Raw genomic sequence first — 17529 nt, forward strand, 5'->3', positions numbered from 1 at the left:
TATAGAAACTTAAAATATTATTTTTTTATTAAAAAGAATATAAATCTACAGTGTATTTAATTAAAACTATAAATCGACAATAAAGTTAATGAAAAATGGTTATTGGCAATTTATTTACAAAAATTCCAAAAACATTACAAATATTACAATAATACAAGCTTAATATCAAATAATGGTTTCATACATTAATAGCTAAAAGGCCCGACATTGCCCGTGGAAAAAAATAATAATAATTTCGAAAAAAAATCTATTTTTTAGCCTATTTTACCCCCAGGCTACATATGAGTGTCCTCTAAAAATTTAGCCCATTTGGTCCAGCCGTTTGGCTGGCTATAGGAAATTCATATACAGGGTGTCCCACATGATATTAGATCGTGTATAGTTCAAAATTGTGATTTTAGGGACTAATCAGAAAATTAAAAAACAATGAATGATTTTTAAAAAATGTAATAGGTTTCCATAAAAGATATCTTGCAGAAAATTCCATGTTTTTCAAATATTATGTGCGTATTTTAGCGTTAAAGCTTGGAGATAATCTAATATGATTTGGGACGCTCTGTATATTAATGTCTGTTTTATTATATAGATATAGTCGTATGAAATTATATTATTTATTAAATTAAAAGCCATTTAATTAAAATAGAACGAAACGATGTAAAAACTGGTTTAGTAGTTTTTACAAATAAAAGTGATAATCGTATTTTCTTTAAAAGAAACGACAGTTTTTTGTTTTAAAAAACGACCGTTTGAAAAAACGTTTTACAGAATAAATTTTTCGGTGATCAACAGCATTGTTTAAAATGAATTTTAGAAACTTTAAATTAATGAAAAAAAATTTATACCAAAAATAAATGTTTATTTCATGAAGAAATATGAGCAGTGTAGATAAGAAATATAAATTAATGTACAGCTTGTAAACACAAATGAATTGATACAAATAAATCTAATAAAGAAACATAATTAATAACCAACAATAATAAATTCAAGAAAATTAGGGTTCAGTAACATTATGCCTAGTTCGTGAATGCCTAGATCACACTATGCCTAGTTCGTAATGCCTAGATAGCATTATGCCTAGATAACATTATTCCTAGATTCATGAATGCCACGATTGCATTATGCATAGATAACATTATTTCTAGATTCATGAATGCCTAGATAACATTATTCCTAGATTCATGAATGCCACGATAACATTATGCATAGATAACGTTATTTCTAGATTCATGAATGCCTAGATAACATTATGCCTAGATTCATGAATGCCTAGATAACATTATGCCTAGATAACATGATGCCTAGTTACCCAGTGCCTAGATAACATTAGATCGAATTGAATGCTTAAGCATATTCAAGCAAGAAAGAAAAGATACTAGAAAATTCAAATGATTTATTACATATTTTATTGTATCTCACTAGGAATCACCTAATCACATTTGTTATATTTAATAGGCTGACCTTAAACTTACCTTTTTTATTGATATATAAATTCTGTTATCGTTATATTTTTTGTCAAAATTTTAACGTTTCCACTAATTAAAAGTCATCCGGACCATAAAGAAAACAATAAAGTCATTTGCAGATTTTTGTAAAATGTTCCCGGATTGTAAGTTTTTCCTCTCTCTCTCTTCTTAATATTTTTATATCTAGCTGTTTAGGCATTCCATGCACTCTTATGTTATCTAGGCATAATGTTATCTAGGCATTCATGAATCTAGGCATTGTGTTATCTAGGCATTATATGTTATCTAGGCATTATATGTTATCTAGGCATCATGAACCTATAGGCATTCAGAAATGTAGGCATAATGTTGTCTAGACATTCAGAAATGTAGGTATAATGCTGTCTAGGTATTCAGAAATGTTGTCTAGGCATTCACGAACTAGGCATTTAGTATTCGCGAACTAGGCATAATGTTACTGAGCCCTGATTTTCTTGAATTTATCATTTTTTGTTAGAAATAATTATATTTCATTATTAGATTTGTAATTTTTAAAATTAGTTTTATTAAAAAGAAAATCTACCTTGTCCATGTGTTGTGGCCTACACACACTTAGATATCTTTCTACAGCTAGTGAGATGACACAGTAGATGCTCACTAAAATATGTATATACATATATATTTATATTTCAGTTTTTAAACTTCACATTTTATTTGCAACAAATTGAACTTAACATAATGTTTTACGTCTCACGTCGATCCCTGTAGTCAAAATTCTTTATACATATATTTGAATATATATTTAGTTCATTCTAACTTAATATTTAGAATAAGTTGAGTATGTATAATATTTAGAATAAGTGAGTATGTATAACATTATTTACCATTTAGAAATATTGAGGTTAGAGGGAGTAGTGTAGGCATCATGTACGGGTACAGCCATGTTCTAAAATTTGAACATCAGACATGTACTTTCTGTACACTTTACTTGTCCACCTGTCTACCTGTCTACCTGTCTACCTATCTACCTGTCTACCTGTCTACCTGTCTACCTGTCTACCTGTCTACCTATCTACCTGTCTTCCTGTCTACCTGCTGTCTACCTGTCTACATGTATACCTGTCTACCTGTCTACATGTCTACCTGTCTACCTGTCTACATGTCTACCTGTCTACCTGTCTACCTGTCTACCTGTCTACCTGACCTGTAATACTCCGACAGCTGAGGGAGACAGAATGTGAGAAACACGAAGCCCAGAAATATTGAATCTGAATTATTCGTTTTTTAATTTAACATTTTTTTGTTGACAGTCAAAATAAATATTCCGAGGTTGATAAACAGTATATTTAATTGGTTATTTTTTGTTGAATTTTGGACTTTTTTTGACGAATATAGTAGAGCTAACTCTCATTTCTTCATTCATCAGATTTTCGTTTGTAAAAATTGTTTGTATCCAAATTAAACGTTTATCAAATTTGAAATCTTGTCAATTTAGAATTGATAATAAAGAACTAGTGAACAAATTAGTATAATGTTTATATTTGTAACTTTACGTTTTTAGAAAGTGTATATGAACTAATTTCATTTATAGAGTGGCATACGTGATTAACAACGGTATCGTTGAAAGCAAGGAATAAATGAGTTATCCATGTCAATTGTATCTTCTATTGCATATTTCTGCTACAGAAACAATAAAGGAAATTAGTTAAACACGTTTCAAGCAAGGAAGACAACGACATGTCCCAATCGCACGCTCAACTAGATCGAGAAAAAGATGTCTATACGGCTGTACGCTGAACTAGACAGAGGAGAAGATGTCAATACGGCTGTACGCTCAACTAGATAGAGTAGAAGATGTCAATACGGTTGCACGCTGAACTAGACAGAGGAGAATATGTCAATACGGTCGCACGCTTAACTAGACAGAGTAGTAGATGTCAATACGGCTGAACGCTGAACTAGACAGAGGAGAAGATGTCAATACGGTTGCACGCTCAACTAGACAGAGGAGAAGATGTCAATACGGCTGCACGCTGAACAAGACAGAGTAAAAGATGTCAATACGGCTGCACGCTGAACTAGACAAAGGAAAAGATAAAATTTACACAAATTTGGTCAGAACTGAAAACTTTAGATTTGGATACCTTGAATCCCGATTGCTTAATCTGAATATCCACGGATACAAACTTAATCTTTAGATATGACACCTAGCACTAATCTCGATTTTTAAAGTTTTCAGCTCAGAATTAATAAATAATAGAATGAAATATATCCTATACTAATATTATAATGCCAAGAATAACTAACTTGGAAAGTTTTAAATCAAATTTTAACAAACTTAATAATTGGCTTTTAAAATTAATGCATATTTCCTAAGCGAAAGGAGCTTAACTTCCCCCATACATCCGCATGCCTCACTTTTGTTTTAAAAGGACTGTAAACGTATTTTAAAGTGAACCTCTATTGAAAGAATGGCTACAAAATGAATAAGATATTCATATTTTTGTTTTTGAAACTCTTTTTTTCATGTTTGTTTTTTTCTGCAAAAGTAACTTTTGCAATTCTTGCTTCAGAAACAATTCGTAATGGTCGTTAACCCTGAGTTCCGGCATTTAAACTTTCTGCCATTTGTCGTTCAACGATTTTCGCTCATTGCATCGGTTTATCGTTTGCGATGTTAAACGATCATTTGTAAAAGACCGATCCGAAAATTGGACCAAACAAGTTTTCCACGTGGTTCACCTTCGTTAACCTCGCTGAATTTTTATTACGATTAGCATTGAACCACAAAATATTTTCATTCTTAATAAAAATATTGAAAATGCTGATTCTGTTTAAACAATCTCAATTCTTGTTTTCAGTCACGTTCACAATTCTGGGAAGAGATGGGCTAAGCTTTGGGTTCATTTAAGGGACTGTAGATGTAATTTAAGGGACTATAGATGTAATTTAAGGGACTGTAGATGTAATTTAAGGGACTGTAGATGTAATTTAAGGGACTGTAGATGTAATTTAAGGGACTGTAGATGTAATTTAAGTTCCTAGCTCTATATATAAATATCTAGTAACATGTCCGATTCACATTGATTCATTTTAAACCTTTGAGAATTGGGGAATCAATGGAGAATATTAAATACAACAATATCTTCCATATTCATAACCAGATATTTTCAGGGTCAATTAAACTTACATACACAGTCTCTTTAGGGAGCAGAGGTTTAGGGAGCCGAGGTTTAGGGAGCATAGGTTTAGGGAAAAGAGGTTTAGGGAGCAGAGGTTTAGGGAAAAGAGGTTTAGGAAGCAGAGGTTTAGGGAGCAGAGGTTTAGGGAGCAGAGGTTTAGGGAGCAGAGGTTTAGGGAGCAGAGGTTTAGGGAAAAGAGGTTTAGGGAGAAGAGGTTTAGGGAGCACAGGTTTAGGGAGCATAGGTTTTGGGAGCAGAGGTTTAGGGAGCAGAGGTTTAGGGAGAAGAATTTTAGGTAGCAGAGGTTTAGGGAGCAGCTGTTAGAGTTTAAAGAGGTGTATGGTTGATAAAATATGTTTTCTCTTCATTAAAAAAGATACTGCATGAAATGATGAAACTCCATTTGTTTGCCAATAAACTCAGTCCTGCTCATGCAGAGATTGCTTATATTTCTCCTAGAAACTGCAGTACTCTTAAATGGAAACAAACCTAAATATAAACCAAGAAACTATATATTTCTTGCCAATAACAGCTCAGGCAGATTTGTGTTTATATTTCTCCCAGAAACTGTAGTGAACTTAAATGTAAATAAACCTACCTATAACAGCCAACCATCTCAACAAACTAAGGAAGGTTTGATTTAGTCTCAGCTTTTTACTCAGGAGAACCAGGTTACAGGATAGATTTCCTAGATATATTGTATTGTATTAAAGAAACTGCAGACGTAAGTTAAAGTGAGATTTCCTAGATATATTGTATCGTATTAAAGGAACTGCAGACATAAGTTAAAGTGAAATTTCCTAGATATATTGTATTGTATTAAAGGAACTGTAGACGTAAGTTAAAGTGAGATTTCCTAGATATATTTTATTGTATTAAAGGGACTATGGACGTAATTTAAAGTGATGTTCCATATACAGAGTTGCATGTCTTATTCACGACAGTAACCTTTAAAGCATTGCCTCATCAAAAATGCATAAGATATCCGTTATTTTACCTTTTAGAATCTATTATTTTCAATGATGTTCAATTATGACACTGGAAAAACGACGATTTCTTTCAACAATATTGATCTGATAAAGGTTTAAAGGGTATTCTTGTGATTCTGACGTGCATGTCTATAATTTTATGGTTAATTAAAAACAAGAGTCTCTTAATAGCTCTGGCAAGGGCCAATGGGGTATTTATAAAAATATGTAGGGTGTCATAAAAAAAATATTTCTTTCAAAATATTTTTAATTTTTTTTATTTTGTTGAACATTTTCCAAAAGATTCTTTTAATTTCAACTATCTTTAACTAAGGAACAGATGTGACGTTTTGGACATATGTTAATACATTTTTTTAAGTATGTGGAAAAAATTCTGCAATTTAAAAAAAATTATGATAAAATTAAGCGCTGGGCAACAAAAAGTTACTTTTAAAATACCCTCCAAGGACAAAAAATATTTACACTTTTTTCTTTTCCCCCTGTACTGGTATTGTGGAACTAGCCTGTAATCCCCATGGTAACAACAGAAGAGAGAAGGACTCCGTTTATCCAGAACTCAGATGAGTACCCTAGACCCATCCTATATATATATGTATATCATATACATATCTAATTATACTTTATTCGATAAAAAAAAAACACTTTTTATAACATAAAATGAGTTACAAAAATGATCAAAAATAGTTTCTGCTTTAAAGTGCCCCTTTATTTACAGATGAGTGAACTGTCCCATTCACAACGATACATTTTAAATATTTAAAACTTTTAAAACTAAACTAAAGTGACTTATAATGCGGGAGTTTGTCTTCACTTCCACATTATTGATCAGATAAAAATTTAGGGGTACCGTTGTAAATCGGACACGCCCATTTTTTTTATTGGAGAGTCATTTGAAATTATGTCGGCAGTCCCTTTAAAAGATTGTAAGATACCAAATTAATTAAAAAAAAATGTTATTTGCCAGGTAAGTAAATTACGTAGGGGTTGTTTACATTTTACTGTGTCGTATTTGCACTGCGCAGGAACTGGTTTAGGGTGCAAACAAACAAAACAGATAGTTAACATGCCTGAGCCCAAAACTTAAGACAGTGTATCGTTATGAAACCCAGTTTTGTAACCCGAGTTTCACGAATGGAGTTTGGCAGTTTCGTTGATTTTAATATTTTTGTAATGAAATATGAATTTATTTAGTTTCTTCATGTTCTCTATTATTTTTGAATCTCTTAAATGAAAATCTACATAAATGTATACACCCCAAACAGGAAACTCGGGAGTTTCGTTCAACGATACTCTTTTAAATTTTTGGCTCTGGCTTTCCAACACTGCCCAGGAAAGTTTTTGTTTACATTCTTTGTTATTGTTTTTATAAAACTAGTTTCTAGCAGTAAAATGCGTAGACAAACACCATTCCCTCAACCTTTAGGATACATAGTATATTATTCAGTTGTTGATGCTGGTAATTTTGTTATAAATGAACAAAAATGAAAAATAAAGACGATTAGGGGTTAATGAGAACAAATGAGAACACTGTACCTCACAAATAGATAAAAATTATAAATTTGAAATAGCTGGAAGTTGAAATAAATAGGATATGAATAAGCTGTAACTATAATATGAATATCTATTAAAAACATTAATTTGTAAACAAGTTTAATCAGATGAAATTAGATAAGAAATTTATTAATTTTGTATTTTTTTATTTCATCGGAAACTGAAATATAAAGAAAAAGATGTTTTTAAACACAAATTCTTCAAGTGTACACGTTGAGATGAAAACTTATGTAGTAATTGATAGTAATTGAAACAAGCTTGTTAACTTAAAACATATTTTTAGTATTTTATTTTTACACACATTTCAATCAGCATTTTCTAGATAGATATATAGATCGATGGATAATATGTAATATCTATTTATGTTTGACTATTCTAATTATTAGTTTGTACCCAATAATCGTCAAAACGGACGAACCGATTAGAGGCAAGAACTTTTGTGTTAAGTGTCGTTAATCTTAAATGATGCTTTATTCTGAGATTCACAATACAAAAGTTCGGCCTTCAGAGCTGGGAATGTTTGTGTTAGATACTGATAATCCCGATTGCTTGATTTCGATATCCACTTGATGATTTATACAGAACAATACATTTCCATATCTTCATTTTAGTTACCCCCCCCCCCCCTCCTGTTTGAGATTATGCATTGATCTCGATATCCACAATACAATAGTTCCCAGCTCAGGCTCAATTTAATTTGTCATAACACAAATCTAGTAAATAATTATTCAATCAACATTTATAATGTAATCCTTAATAAATAGGAATGCTTCACAAGATCTTAAAGTTGAAATAATAGAGAATTTTTAATGAACAAAACAGATAATGATAATTAACTAACAATTCTCAATCTTTATTGAGTGAGATGTATTATCAAAGGTCATTTTTTTAAATTTCTGAATAATATTCATCTTTTGGTTTTTTTGCAATTTGTGAAATTTCAATTCTGACAGTTTTCGTATCATAAAACTGCTGTTATTTTTTTATTTTGGCTTTATACACATTTATGATATGAAATAAAAAATCTTTCCTAACCGTAAAACTAAAAGGGGTGCAGATTTGTTATTACTTTATTGCTAAATTTTCGCATAGTCATGTTTTATTTCAAATTCCACTACAACTTTCATAGCAGAGGTAAAAACTTTTGGATAATTAATCTGTCCATGACGGGCTTAGTCGGCTTTCCTCGCCCCTAGGGCAGGTTGATTTAAGTCGTCGAACAAAATCAGAAAGTTGATCTGATCGATGATTTAAAATTATTCAATAGATTATCTTGATTATCTATTTGAAAATTATGCTTTAATATGTATAGAAAATAAGACACAAATTAAAAAATTACTACTTTGAGTGAACGATTTGGGTGTTCAAATTTATTCTCAGTTAAAAATTCATTCTGTGAAGCTTTGGTTCGGTTAAATCCAATAAACGTAAAAAAAAACACAAAGGGATTAAGTTTTTGCCTCAAATCCTGATTTTCTAATCCTTATATTTTTGCAACCCGATGTCGTGTACCTTTGATATTTCAAACTTTGAATTCCGTTTTTGAAATATCAAAGATTTACACTATCACGTTGCTAGGGATTAGAACATTTCAGTTTTTGGCAAAAACTCATTTCCTTACAAATTTTTGTGATGTGCCAGCTAAAGTGGAGGGCGTCTTACAAAAAGTTACAATTATTTGGTTCAAGATTTATTTGAATTTAAAATACGAGAAAATTTCCCTTCAAATTACTGTACTGTAAAGGACTGTAAAGAACATTTCAAGTGACCCTAAGATGCAAAGATGACAATGGCCGATTCACAACGGTACCAGCTTGAAACCTATATCTAATAAATAATGTGGAAGCTAATGGCGTTTTGCTAAATTGAAAAGTGTTGAATTCTGATAGTTCCAATATATTTTCCTGCAGTAAAAATGCGTCAGTAAATTTTGAAAAAATCAGTATTCAAAATTAGGAAAATGGATTTTCATACTTGATGAGAAAACACCTTTAAGTTTTGAGGGTACATTGCGAATTGGACATTTTTTCACGGCGGATCATTTGAAATTACTCTTACGGTCCCTTTAAATGCATCTCTTATATGTATGAATATATGCATATCTGAGCTGCTGAGTGTTCCAAAAACACTCACTGAGACATTTTTCTGTAAATTATTACAACTTCTCTTTAAAGTATAATTATATGATTATATAATGTTTTAAACTATTGGGGGGGGGGGGGAATTATGCGCGCTTCGTATGCAATATTTTAATTATTCCCCCCCCCCCCCTCCGGAAAACGTTGTAAGCCACACCTGAATAGTCTCAATCTGATCAAACAATACTTAAAACAGTTAATTATTTTCCCGTAATTTTTGTTAATATTGTTAAGTCATGCGCCCCCGGACATGTTTCCCCACATTTTCACAAAACGGGACATTTTATAGACGGCCAATTTCTGATATTAAAACGGCAATTTAAGAATATATAGATATTTTACTTATTTTTATGTGGACACCCTGTATCCGATATCCATGCTAGATATTGTTGAAATTATGCATTTACAGATTATCTAGCTGACAGATAAACTGGGCATGAAATTGGACCAGATGCAGTTTTTGGAAAGACAAAATTTAAGTTAACTCTAAATAATTAACAAATATATAATTTAAGTGAAACTATTTTCAGGATTGATCGTTTCACAACAAAAAAAAAAAAAATTTTTTGTTGTGAAATTTGAAATTAACGTTGTTCTTAACCAAATTTTGTAGAACGCTTCGCGTCAACAGTTTTAATTAGGCAGAGCCTGAAATTTAAAAGAGTATCGTTGGACAAAGCTCCCGAGTTTCCTTTTTTGGGTCTTAACATTTGTGTAGATTTTGATTTAAGAGATTTGAAAAAAATGAAAATATAAACAAACTGAATGAAATAATATTTCATAAAAAATATGGATATTCACAAAACAGCCTAACCCCATTCGTGAAACCCGGGTTTTAAAACTGTTTTTTTATAACGATACCCTGTCTTAAGTTTTGGGTTCAGGGTAGCAGGAATTTATCCAAATAAGATCTCACTTGGATTTAACGGTTCTGTCAATATTCCAGAAAGCTATGACTTTCGATCACAACATAATTATTCAGACTTCTTTCTTAAATACTTTTTTGCCGGCATATACGTTTGAATAAAAAAGTATTAAACAAACAAATCCATAAGTTTAAAGATTGTTAAAATATAAACCAAAACGCGTATGATTTCAAATTGAAGAAACCGAATGCCTCTAACTCTGGTTAGTCCGGGGTGATCTGTACGCTGCGTATATTTGTATTAGACGTCGTTTAAATCCAAAAGTTAATATTTTTTCAAATTAAATGAAAAAACCTCCAATCCCCCCAGGGCCCACCGGTGGGGTATTTAAGGGGGTCATGAGGGGGGGGGGTCACTGGTTTTTGCCACAATACTCCTCTTGTGTTTCATGATGAGATTTGACAAAATGAATATATTCTGATAATCTTTTTATTTAAAAACATTGTATCAATTGTAGCTGGCATTTATTAATAATGATTTAAATTTATAATTACTTTTCCCATTCCTATTTTTATCCTTGAATGGATCCTGTAAACCCGCAATATATTTAGACATCGTCTTTGTTACAGCGAGCTTTTTCAGAAAAACATATATTTTATAGCAAAAGTACAAGAAAGCACTGCGGTTTCGGGATAATTTAAATGTATAAATAGATTCTAACAGCCATATGGAAAAGAATTAGGGGCGCCAGCAACTCGCCAAAACCTTGATTTAGTCAGAGTAGCGTGTTTAATCCTATTTTAAGAGTTTTCAATGAAGTTTTTCGGTTGAAAATCTTAACTAAAACATAACATTTAAACAACTTTAGAGACTTCTCTCAATAAAATTCTTAAGTGGCCAAGCCTTATTTGACATGATAAGAGGTTTATGAAATAAACTCATTTTGGCTTTGTGTTAGATACTGATAATCCCGATTGCTTGATTTCGATATCCACTTGATGATTTATACAGAACAATACATTTCCATATCTTCATTTTAGTTAATAAAAGCTGTGTACTATATTGAATTATCTATACAAAACATTTGAGATAAAGAGATTAAAGAAAACTTAGACTCAGACTTAGTTTCCTTTTTTAGATTTCTTTTCAAAAACTACATGTTTTATGGTAAGATAAATTAAACTATATAAGAAGTAATTTTAGATCAAAAACAGTTGGTTGTAATTTTAATCACTGTTCCTTTTTTTTCTTAAAATCTTTTCCTTTAAAGAGTTTGAGTATGATTTGTTTACTTAGATCTTAAAAATAATCTGAAGGTCGACATTAATCTTCTCATTGTAAAACCATGAGTGTAAGGGGTACAAATGAAAAAGAACATAGTCTTAATCTCTTAAATTTTGTTGGACAACCCAAAAGAATGCGATGGAGGCAAACTCACTTAATTGAACAAATTCCTTGAATAAAAACTATTCGTTCATACGACTGCCAAGTTCTGTGCAATCAGAAATTATGCACGCAAAGGAAGAAAGCTTAGAAAAGAATTATTTTAATCCCTATATCTTTGCAACCTGACGGCTTAAACCTATGAAATTTCACTAATATACTATTTCATCTAACATAATTTATTGTTTACGATATCTAAGGTCACGACACCTTCGGTTGCAAAGATATAGGAATTAGAAAATTAGATTTTGTGGAGAAGTCTCAATTCCATTTTTCTGGCACCAGATTTTTTGAACAGGGTAAGTAGTTGAACTGAGTTTTCTAAATTGAACCGCATAAACCTTGATTTCTCATTAATTCTTGATTATACAAATCTTTAAGAGAAACCGGTTTAAATCTGACATGCATTGAAATAAAGACACCTCTGACAGTTATTTATTAAACTTTTAGACAGCCTTACAAATTCAATTTAGCCCTAAATTTTTTAATTGCAACACGATATAATCTCTTACTTAAGTGTTAAATGAGTAATTGGCAATATACTACTTGATTTATGCGTGAGAGCGTACGCATCTTGATTAGCAGTGCGTGGAGAGTCATATAAATAAAATTATGTAATCAGAGCTGAAAACTTTAGAATCAGATATCCTAAATCCCGATTACTTAATCTGAGTATCCAATGAACACACTTTTGATTTCCTTCTTAAACCGTTCTTTCTTGGATATAGTAGAGAAAACCCGGTTTTTTTTAAATTAGAGAATTCCTCCCGTTTCTGTAAATTATCTTAAATGGCGCGCAAAATTTTAAATTTATCGGCTTCATATTCGCGACTCTGATTGGTTGAATTTTATACACTTTTCAGAATACAAGTACAAGATTAGGTTAGTCTTGAAATTAAGAAAAAGAGAGGATCAAGCATTAATCTCGATATCCACCATTCTAAAGTTTTCAGCTCAGTCCCTTTAAACTGCAGTCTGATGTTTACGTTCAGTAAAGGTTGAAGACCTTATTATAAGTTTGTGAAAAACAAGACTAACATCGGATCAAATTACAATTAATGATTCAAGTTCCAATTTGATAAGGATGGAAAATATAAACATTGTTCTATTTTAAAAACTTTTTCAACTTTTGAATCCTTTTGAATATCTGTTCTGTTTATATATATCCTGAGTCTAAACCTAAAACTTGGACTCTGGAGCCTGTACTTAATTTACTGTACAAAAGCAGAAAATCAAAAGTGTCTACAGTGGATGCAGAGATTAAGCAATCGGGATTAAGAGTATTTAATACAAGAGTTTTCAACTCTGAGCTGAAAACTTTAGAGTGGTGGATATCGAGATCAGTATTAATCCTCTTTATTTCTTAATCTCGAAACTAATCTAATATTGTGTTTGTATCCTGAAAAGTTCAACCAATCGTAGTGACGTATCAGAAGCCGAGAAATTTGGAATTTTGCGCGCCATTTTATGAGAGTTCTCTCATTTATTTAAGATTAATATTTTAGATTTAGTCGGGATTAAAGGTATCCCATTCTGAAGTTCCCAACTCTAAACGCATTTTGAAACTTTAAACATTTTGTTCGAAATTATGAACAGAATTTAGAACTTTAAAATTTGTGAGATTCGAACCAAATGTTCGTAATTTTTGGTTATTTTTGTTACGAACAAAATATTAAAGTTTATTTTTCAAACATTTCAAACATTCTAATTCCATGATACCGAATTTAATGGAAATCCTTCCTTAATCTAAAACTTTAAATCGCGGGGTTGTTTAAATTTACAGGCAGTTATAGGTAGTTCAGCGACTTAGCTCAAATTCATTCAATTTGGTTCCAGATTTCATTTATAATATACAGCTAGCTGAAGGGCCCGGTGTTGCCCGTGAGAAATAAATGTTTTAAAAAAATTTAAATTAAGTAAAATAATTTTGAAAAAATTCAATTTTTTAAAGTCTAATCCACCCATGAGTGTCCACAAAAAAATTCAGCCAATTCGGTCCAGCCGTTTGGCCGGCTATAGACAACATATATATATATATATATATTTAAAAATGTCTTGTTTCATTATATAGATTATAAACTCTTAAAAAAGCCATTAAATTAAAACGCAATTTCTAACCACACGTAATGATTCTGCATGCTAAGTAAGACCAATTTATTTTTAAACCAAAACAAAAGCAAACAGTTCTGCTGATTTGGGATTGACAGCAAATTTTTTAAAGATATAATTTAAAAAATTTCTTTACGAAGGACGTTTACGCACTTAATATACGCAGTGTATATGTATCCATTGTTATTTAGGCCATTTTGAAGATCTTAGCGTTGAGTCCATTTTAGAGACTGTATTGGATTTGAAACTTTGGCATCTGTCAAAAATGTCCGATTTCAGATTTGTAAATAAACTCTCTGAGATTGTAAAAAAAAATTTACACATCAGTTTGATAGAGATTTGAACTTCCAGAGAAAGAATCTAATTTTGATACAAATATAAACTGATATACGCAAAATAATGAACAATTTTTAAAGTAACTTCTTCAATCCTATACAATTTGCCACCGCTAACCATTTCGCATAATTTCAATATCTCAATAGACGTAAGTTAAAGTGACCCTCGAGTAAAAGAGTATCATATCCGATTCAATACGGTACCCTAGAAACCTTTTGTATAAATAAGGATACAATAAGGACCTATTTATTGCTGGAGGGTTAAATGGTATATTATTATGAATAAGACATTGCCACTTCAAATTACGTCTACAGCTTCCCAATAAATATAAAACATTGACGCTCTAAAGTTTACCCAGTCTTGAAAATTGATGCATAGCAGTCTTGTTCAGAATTTTACAAAACAAAATGTTTGAAACTCCAACTGCGGAGGTCTGAGATATATTAAATTAATGAGTTTTATCAAGTGTTTTTTTTCTTAGCGCCGCAGCAATTATTGAGTATCAAAATTTTTGCAATTTATTTTTACCAACAGACTTTATTTTTAATCATTACAAGCCATGGAAACACAATTTTTGCTAAATATTTATTATATCAATTTAGTTTCCAAGATTAAAGCTGTGTTCTTTATTTAGAAAAATGCCTAACTCCACTTAATACTTTATCAGCTTAAATATGCTGCTTCAAGATATCACAAACTCTATCCTCTCTTCCTCTACAGGTATATACGATCCGTAAATAAAAGAGTCTGTGTTGAGCTGTCTATATTTAGATAGAAAAGGGTAAATAAGTTGACCGCAACTATGGTCAAGGAGCTACATAACCTATATTTACGGGTTACAAAGATATAAATCAAATAGGGGTTTTCATTACATATATATAAACTTTAATCTAAAATGTCATTAATGGGAATCATACAGCAATGGAGAAGTTAAAGGAAAACGAATGAAACAATTTCTAAAAGTCTGTTACAAAACACCAAGACTGGAGAGTGAAGACATTTCATTGTAAATCGTATATGTCCGATTCACAACGATCCTTTTAAACCTTTGTCTATTGAAGGATTATTGAGATATCCCTATTTTTCTATGTAAAAATATATTTTTTTCATTTGTGATTTCGGCGAAGGGACACCCCAGTCCAGTCGTTATTGTAAATTGTAATTGTATATCTACTGGTGTTTAAGTCGAACCAGCACATTTTACGCACAAAATGAAGGTTGGCTAGACCGATGTGGGGACGCTAAAAAATAACGGTTGGCGTAACTTCAATTAATCCTTCATTCACAGATCACCCCGGACTAACCAGAGTGAGCAGCATTCGGTTTCTTCTATTTGAAATCAAACGTGTTTTGGTCTATAATTTAACAATCTTTTACCTTACGGACTTGTTTATTCTATACTTTTTCATTCAAATGCATATGCCGACAACAAAGTATAAAAGGGAAAAGGCTTACAAATTGTATTTAATAGGTCAAATTGTGATCGAAAGTCACAGCTTTCTGGAATATTGACAGAACCGTTAAATCCACGTGATCTGGCATTGCCCGATTTACAACGGTACTCTTGAAACCTTTATCTGATCGAAAATGTGGAAAATACCGTAGTTTTTATAATTTGAAAAGTGTTTAATTCTGATAATTTCCTCATTGCTTCTTATAAGCAAGAAATGCGCAAGTCACTTTCGCAGAGAAACCGCATATAAAAAATTGTTTAAAGAAACAAAAAAATGGGTACTTGAAGTTACGCTTGCAGTTCTTTTAAGATAGATTTTAAAATAGAAATTTTTCAAAATTAAATATTTGTTGAATGAAACTTTTTTATACTTTTCATCAAACTTTTGACACTCTCTTTTAGTTTAAAAACTTGTTAAGCACAGGTGTCTCAGTGCCTAGATTTCTGAGTGTCCCGATTATAATGTAATTATACAACGTTCTTTTGACAGAATGTCCCAATCTAGAACATCTGATAGAATGTCCCAATCTAGAATCATCTGATAGAATGTCCCAATATAATAACATCGAATAGAATCTCCCAATATAGAACATCTGATAGAATGTTCTAATCTAGAACATCTGATAGAATGTCCCAATATAGAACATCTGATAGAATGTCCCAATCTAGAACATCTGATAGAATGTCCCAATCTAGAATCATCTGATAGAATGTCCCAATATAAAACATCTGATAGAATGTCCCATTATAGAAACATCGAACAGAATCTCCCAATATAGACTTATCAAACAGAATGTTCCAATTATAACACTGCAGTAAGGGTGTTCCAGACAGAATGTTTTAAAAGTTTGTTACAGAATGTCCTAGTTTAAAAATATCTCTCAGGGTGTCCCAATTTAGAAACTTTTTCAGAAAGATGAAAATTGAAAGAATGTCAGAAATTTTGAAAGGGCTAATTGAGTAAACTTTACTTAAACATGAACGTTTATAAGTATTAATTTCTGCTTAAATCTTTAAAAATAGTTTTAAAATTTTTTTAAGCGACAGGTTATTTGTAATTTATAAATAAAATACTATAAAAATAATAAAGAAAAACTAAGAAAAAATCAAGAAAGCTCTCGTATATGCATGAAACTAAATGAAAAAAACGTCAATTGTGATAATAGGAATTCATTTAAAAATATACTTAAATATAACTAACTAGAAATTCAAGGCGCTTCGCGCCCTTCTTTCTAGCCTTAGAGGGCGCTTCGCGCCCATCTTCTAAATTAGTTGTGAACATGTTCTCTTTGTGTACATCGTAAAACAAAACAAAAATAATTCGCGGATTTTTACAAAAAATTTCGCGGATTTTCATAATTTTTAAAAATTTAATGACGATCGAATTTTGATAGAGACAAATATTTGAAATTTTGATTTTTCATAAACCTTCCCTGGGGTCCCTAGATGTCCCACAAAAAATTTGGGCCCGATCGGTTCAGCCGTTTTGACGTTTATTGGATACAAACAAACAAACAAACAGACAAACAGACAAACAGACAAGCCAAATTTATATATAGAAGTTCGGCATTTTCTAAATTATTCTTTGCTGTTTTTTTTTGTAGCATTACGCATTGAGCACACAATTTAAAATGTGATCAAACAGAAAGGAATCAAATTACAAAATTTTGTTCACACATTTTCTGAAATAAATCCAATTGAACCACACAATTTTCACAATGTTTCAATTGGTTTTTTTTTTGGTTATGAGTTACAGAAAAAAACTGTTATTTTTTTAACTTACAAATTAAAAAAGTTTCTCCTAAATGATTATCATTCACAAAACTTCACTATTGTTCGTAAAATTGTCTTGATATATTTGATCTTGCAAAGTTCTAATCGATCCAAGTTTTTTAATAATTAAAACACTATTTATTTTAAGAGCATGCCAATAATTCATTTGAAATATTTCTAATATTTTAGTAATCCTTCACTCCTCACTCCTCCCTTTATCCCCATTCTCCCAACCCCCCCCCCCCCC

General features: G+C 31.2%; 1 protein-coding gene across 1 annotated transcript in view; it reads right to left on the reverse strand.

Moving 5' to 3' along the window:
- LOC111704637 (FMRFamide receptor) overlaps positions 1 to 17529 on the reverse strand; it is a 37669-nt gene that overhangs the window by 15547 nt on the left and 4593 nt on the right. The window contains exons 2-6 of the mRNA XM_023476931.1: positions 6117 to 6193; positions 5223 to 5312; positions 2647 to 2710; positions 2327 to 2388; positions 2026 to 2099 (exon numbers count right to left, since the gene is read on the reverse strand). Coding sequence (XP_023332699.1) covers positions 2026 to 2099; positions 2327 to 2388; positions 2647 to 2710; positions 5223 to 5312; positions 6117 to 6192 — 366 coding nt within the window. The 5' untranslated portion in view covers position 6193. The remainder of the gene's footprint in view (positions 1 to 2025; positions 2100 to 2326; positions 2389 to 2646; positions 2711 to 5222; positions 5313 to 6116; positions 6194 to 17529) is intronic.

This window comes from Eurytemora carolleeae, unplaced genomic scaffold, assembly GCF_000591075.1.
Source record: "Eurytemora carolleeae unplaced genomic scaffold, Eaff_2.0 scaffold31, whole genome shotgun sequence".
NCBI classification, from domain to species: Eukaryota; Metazoa; Arthropoda; class Copepoda; order Calanoida; family Temoridae; genus Eurytemora; species Eurytemora carolleeae.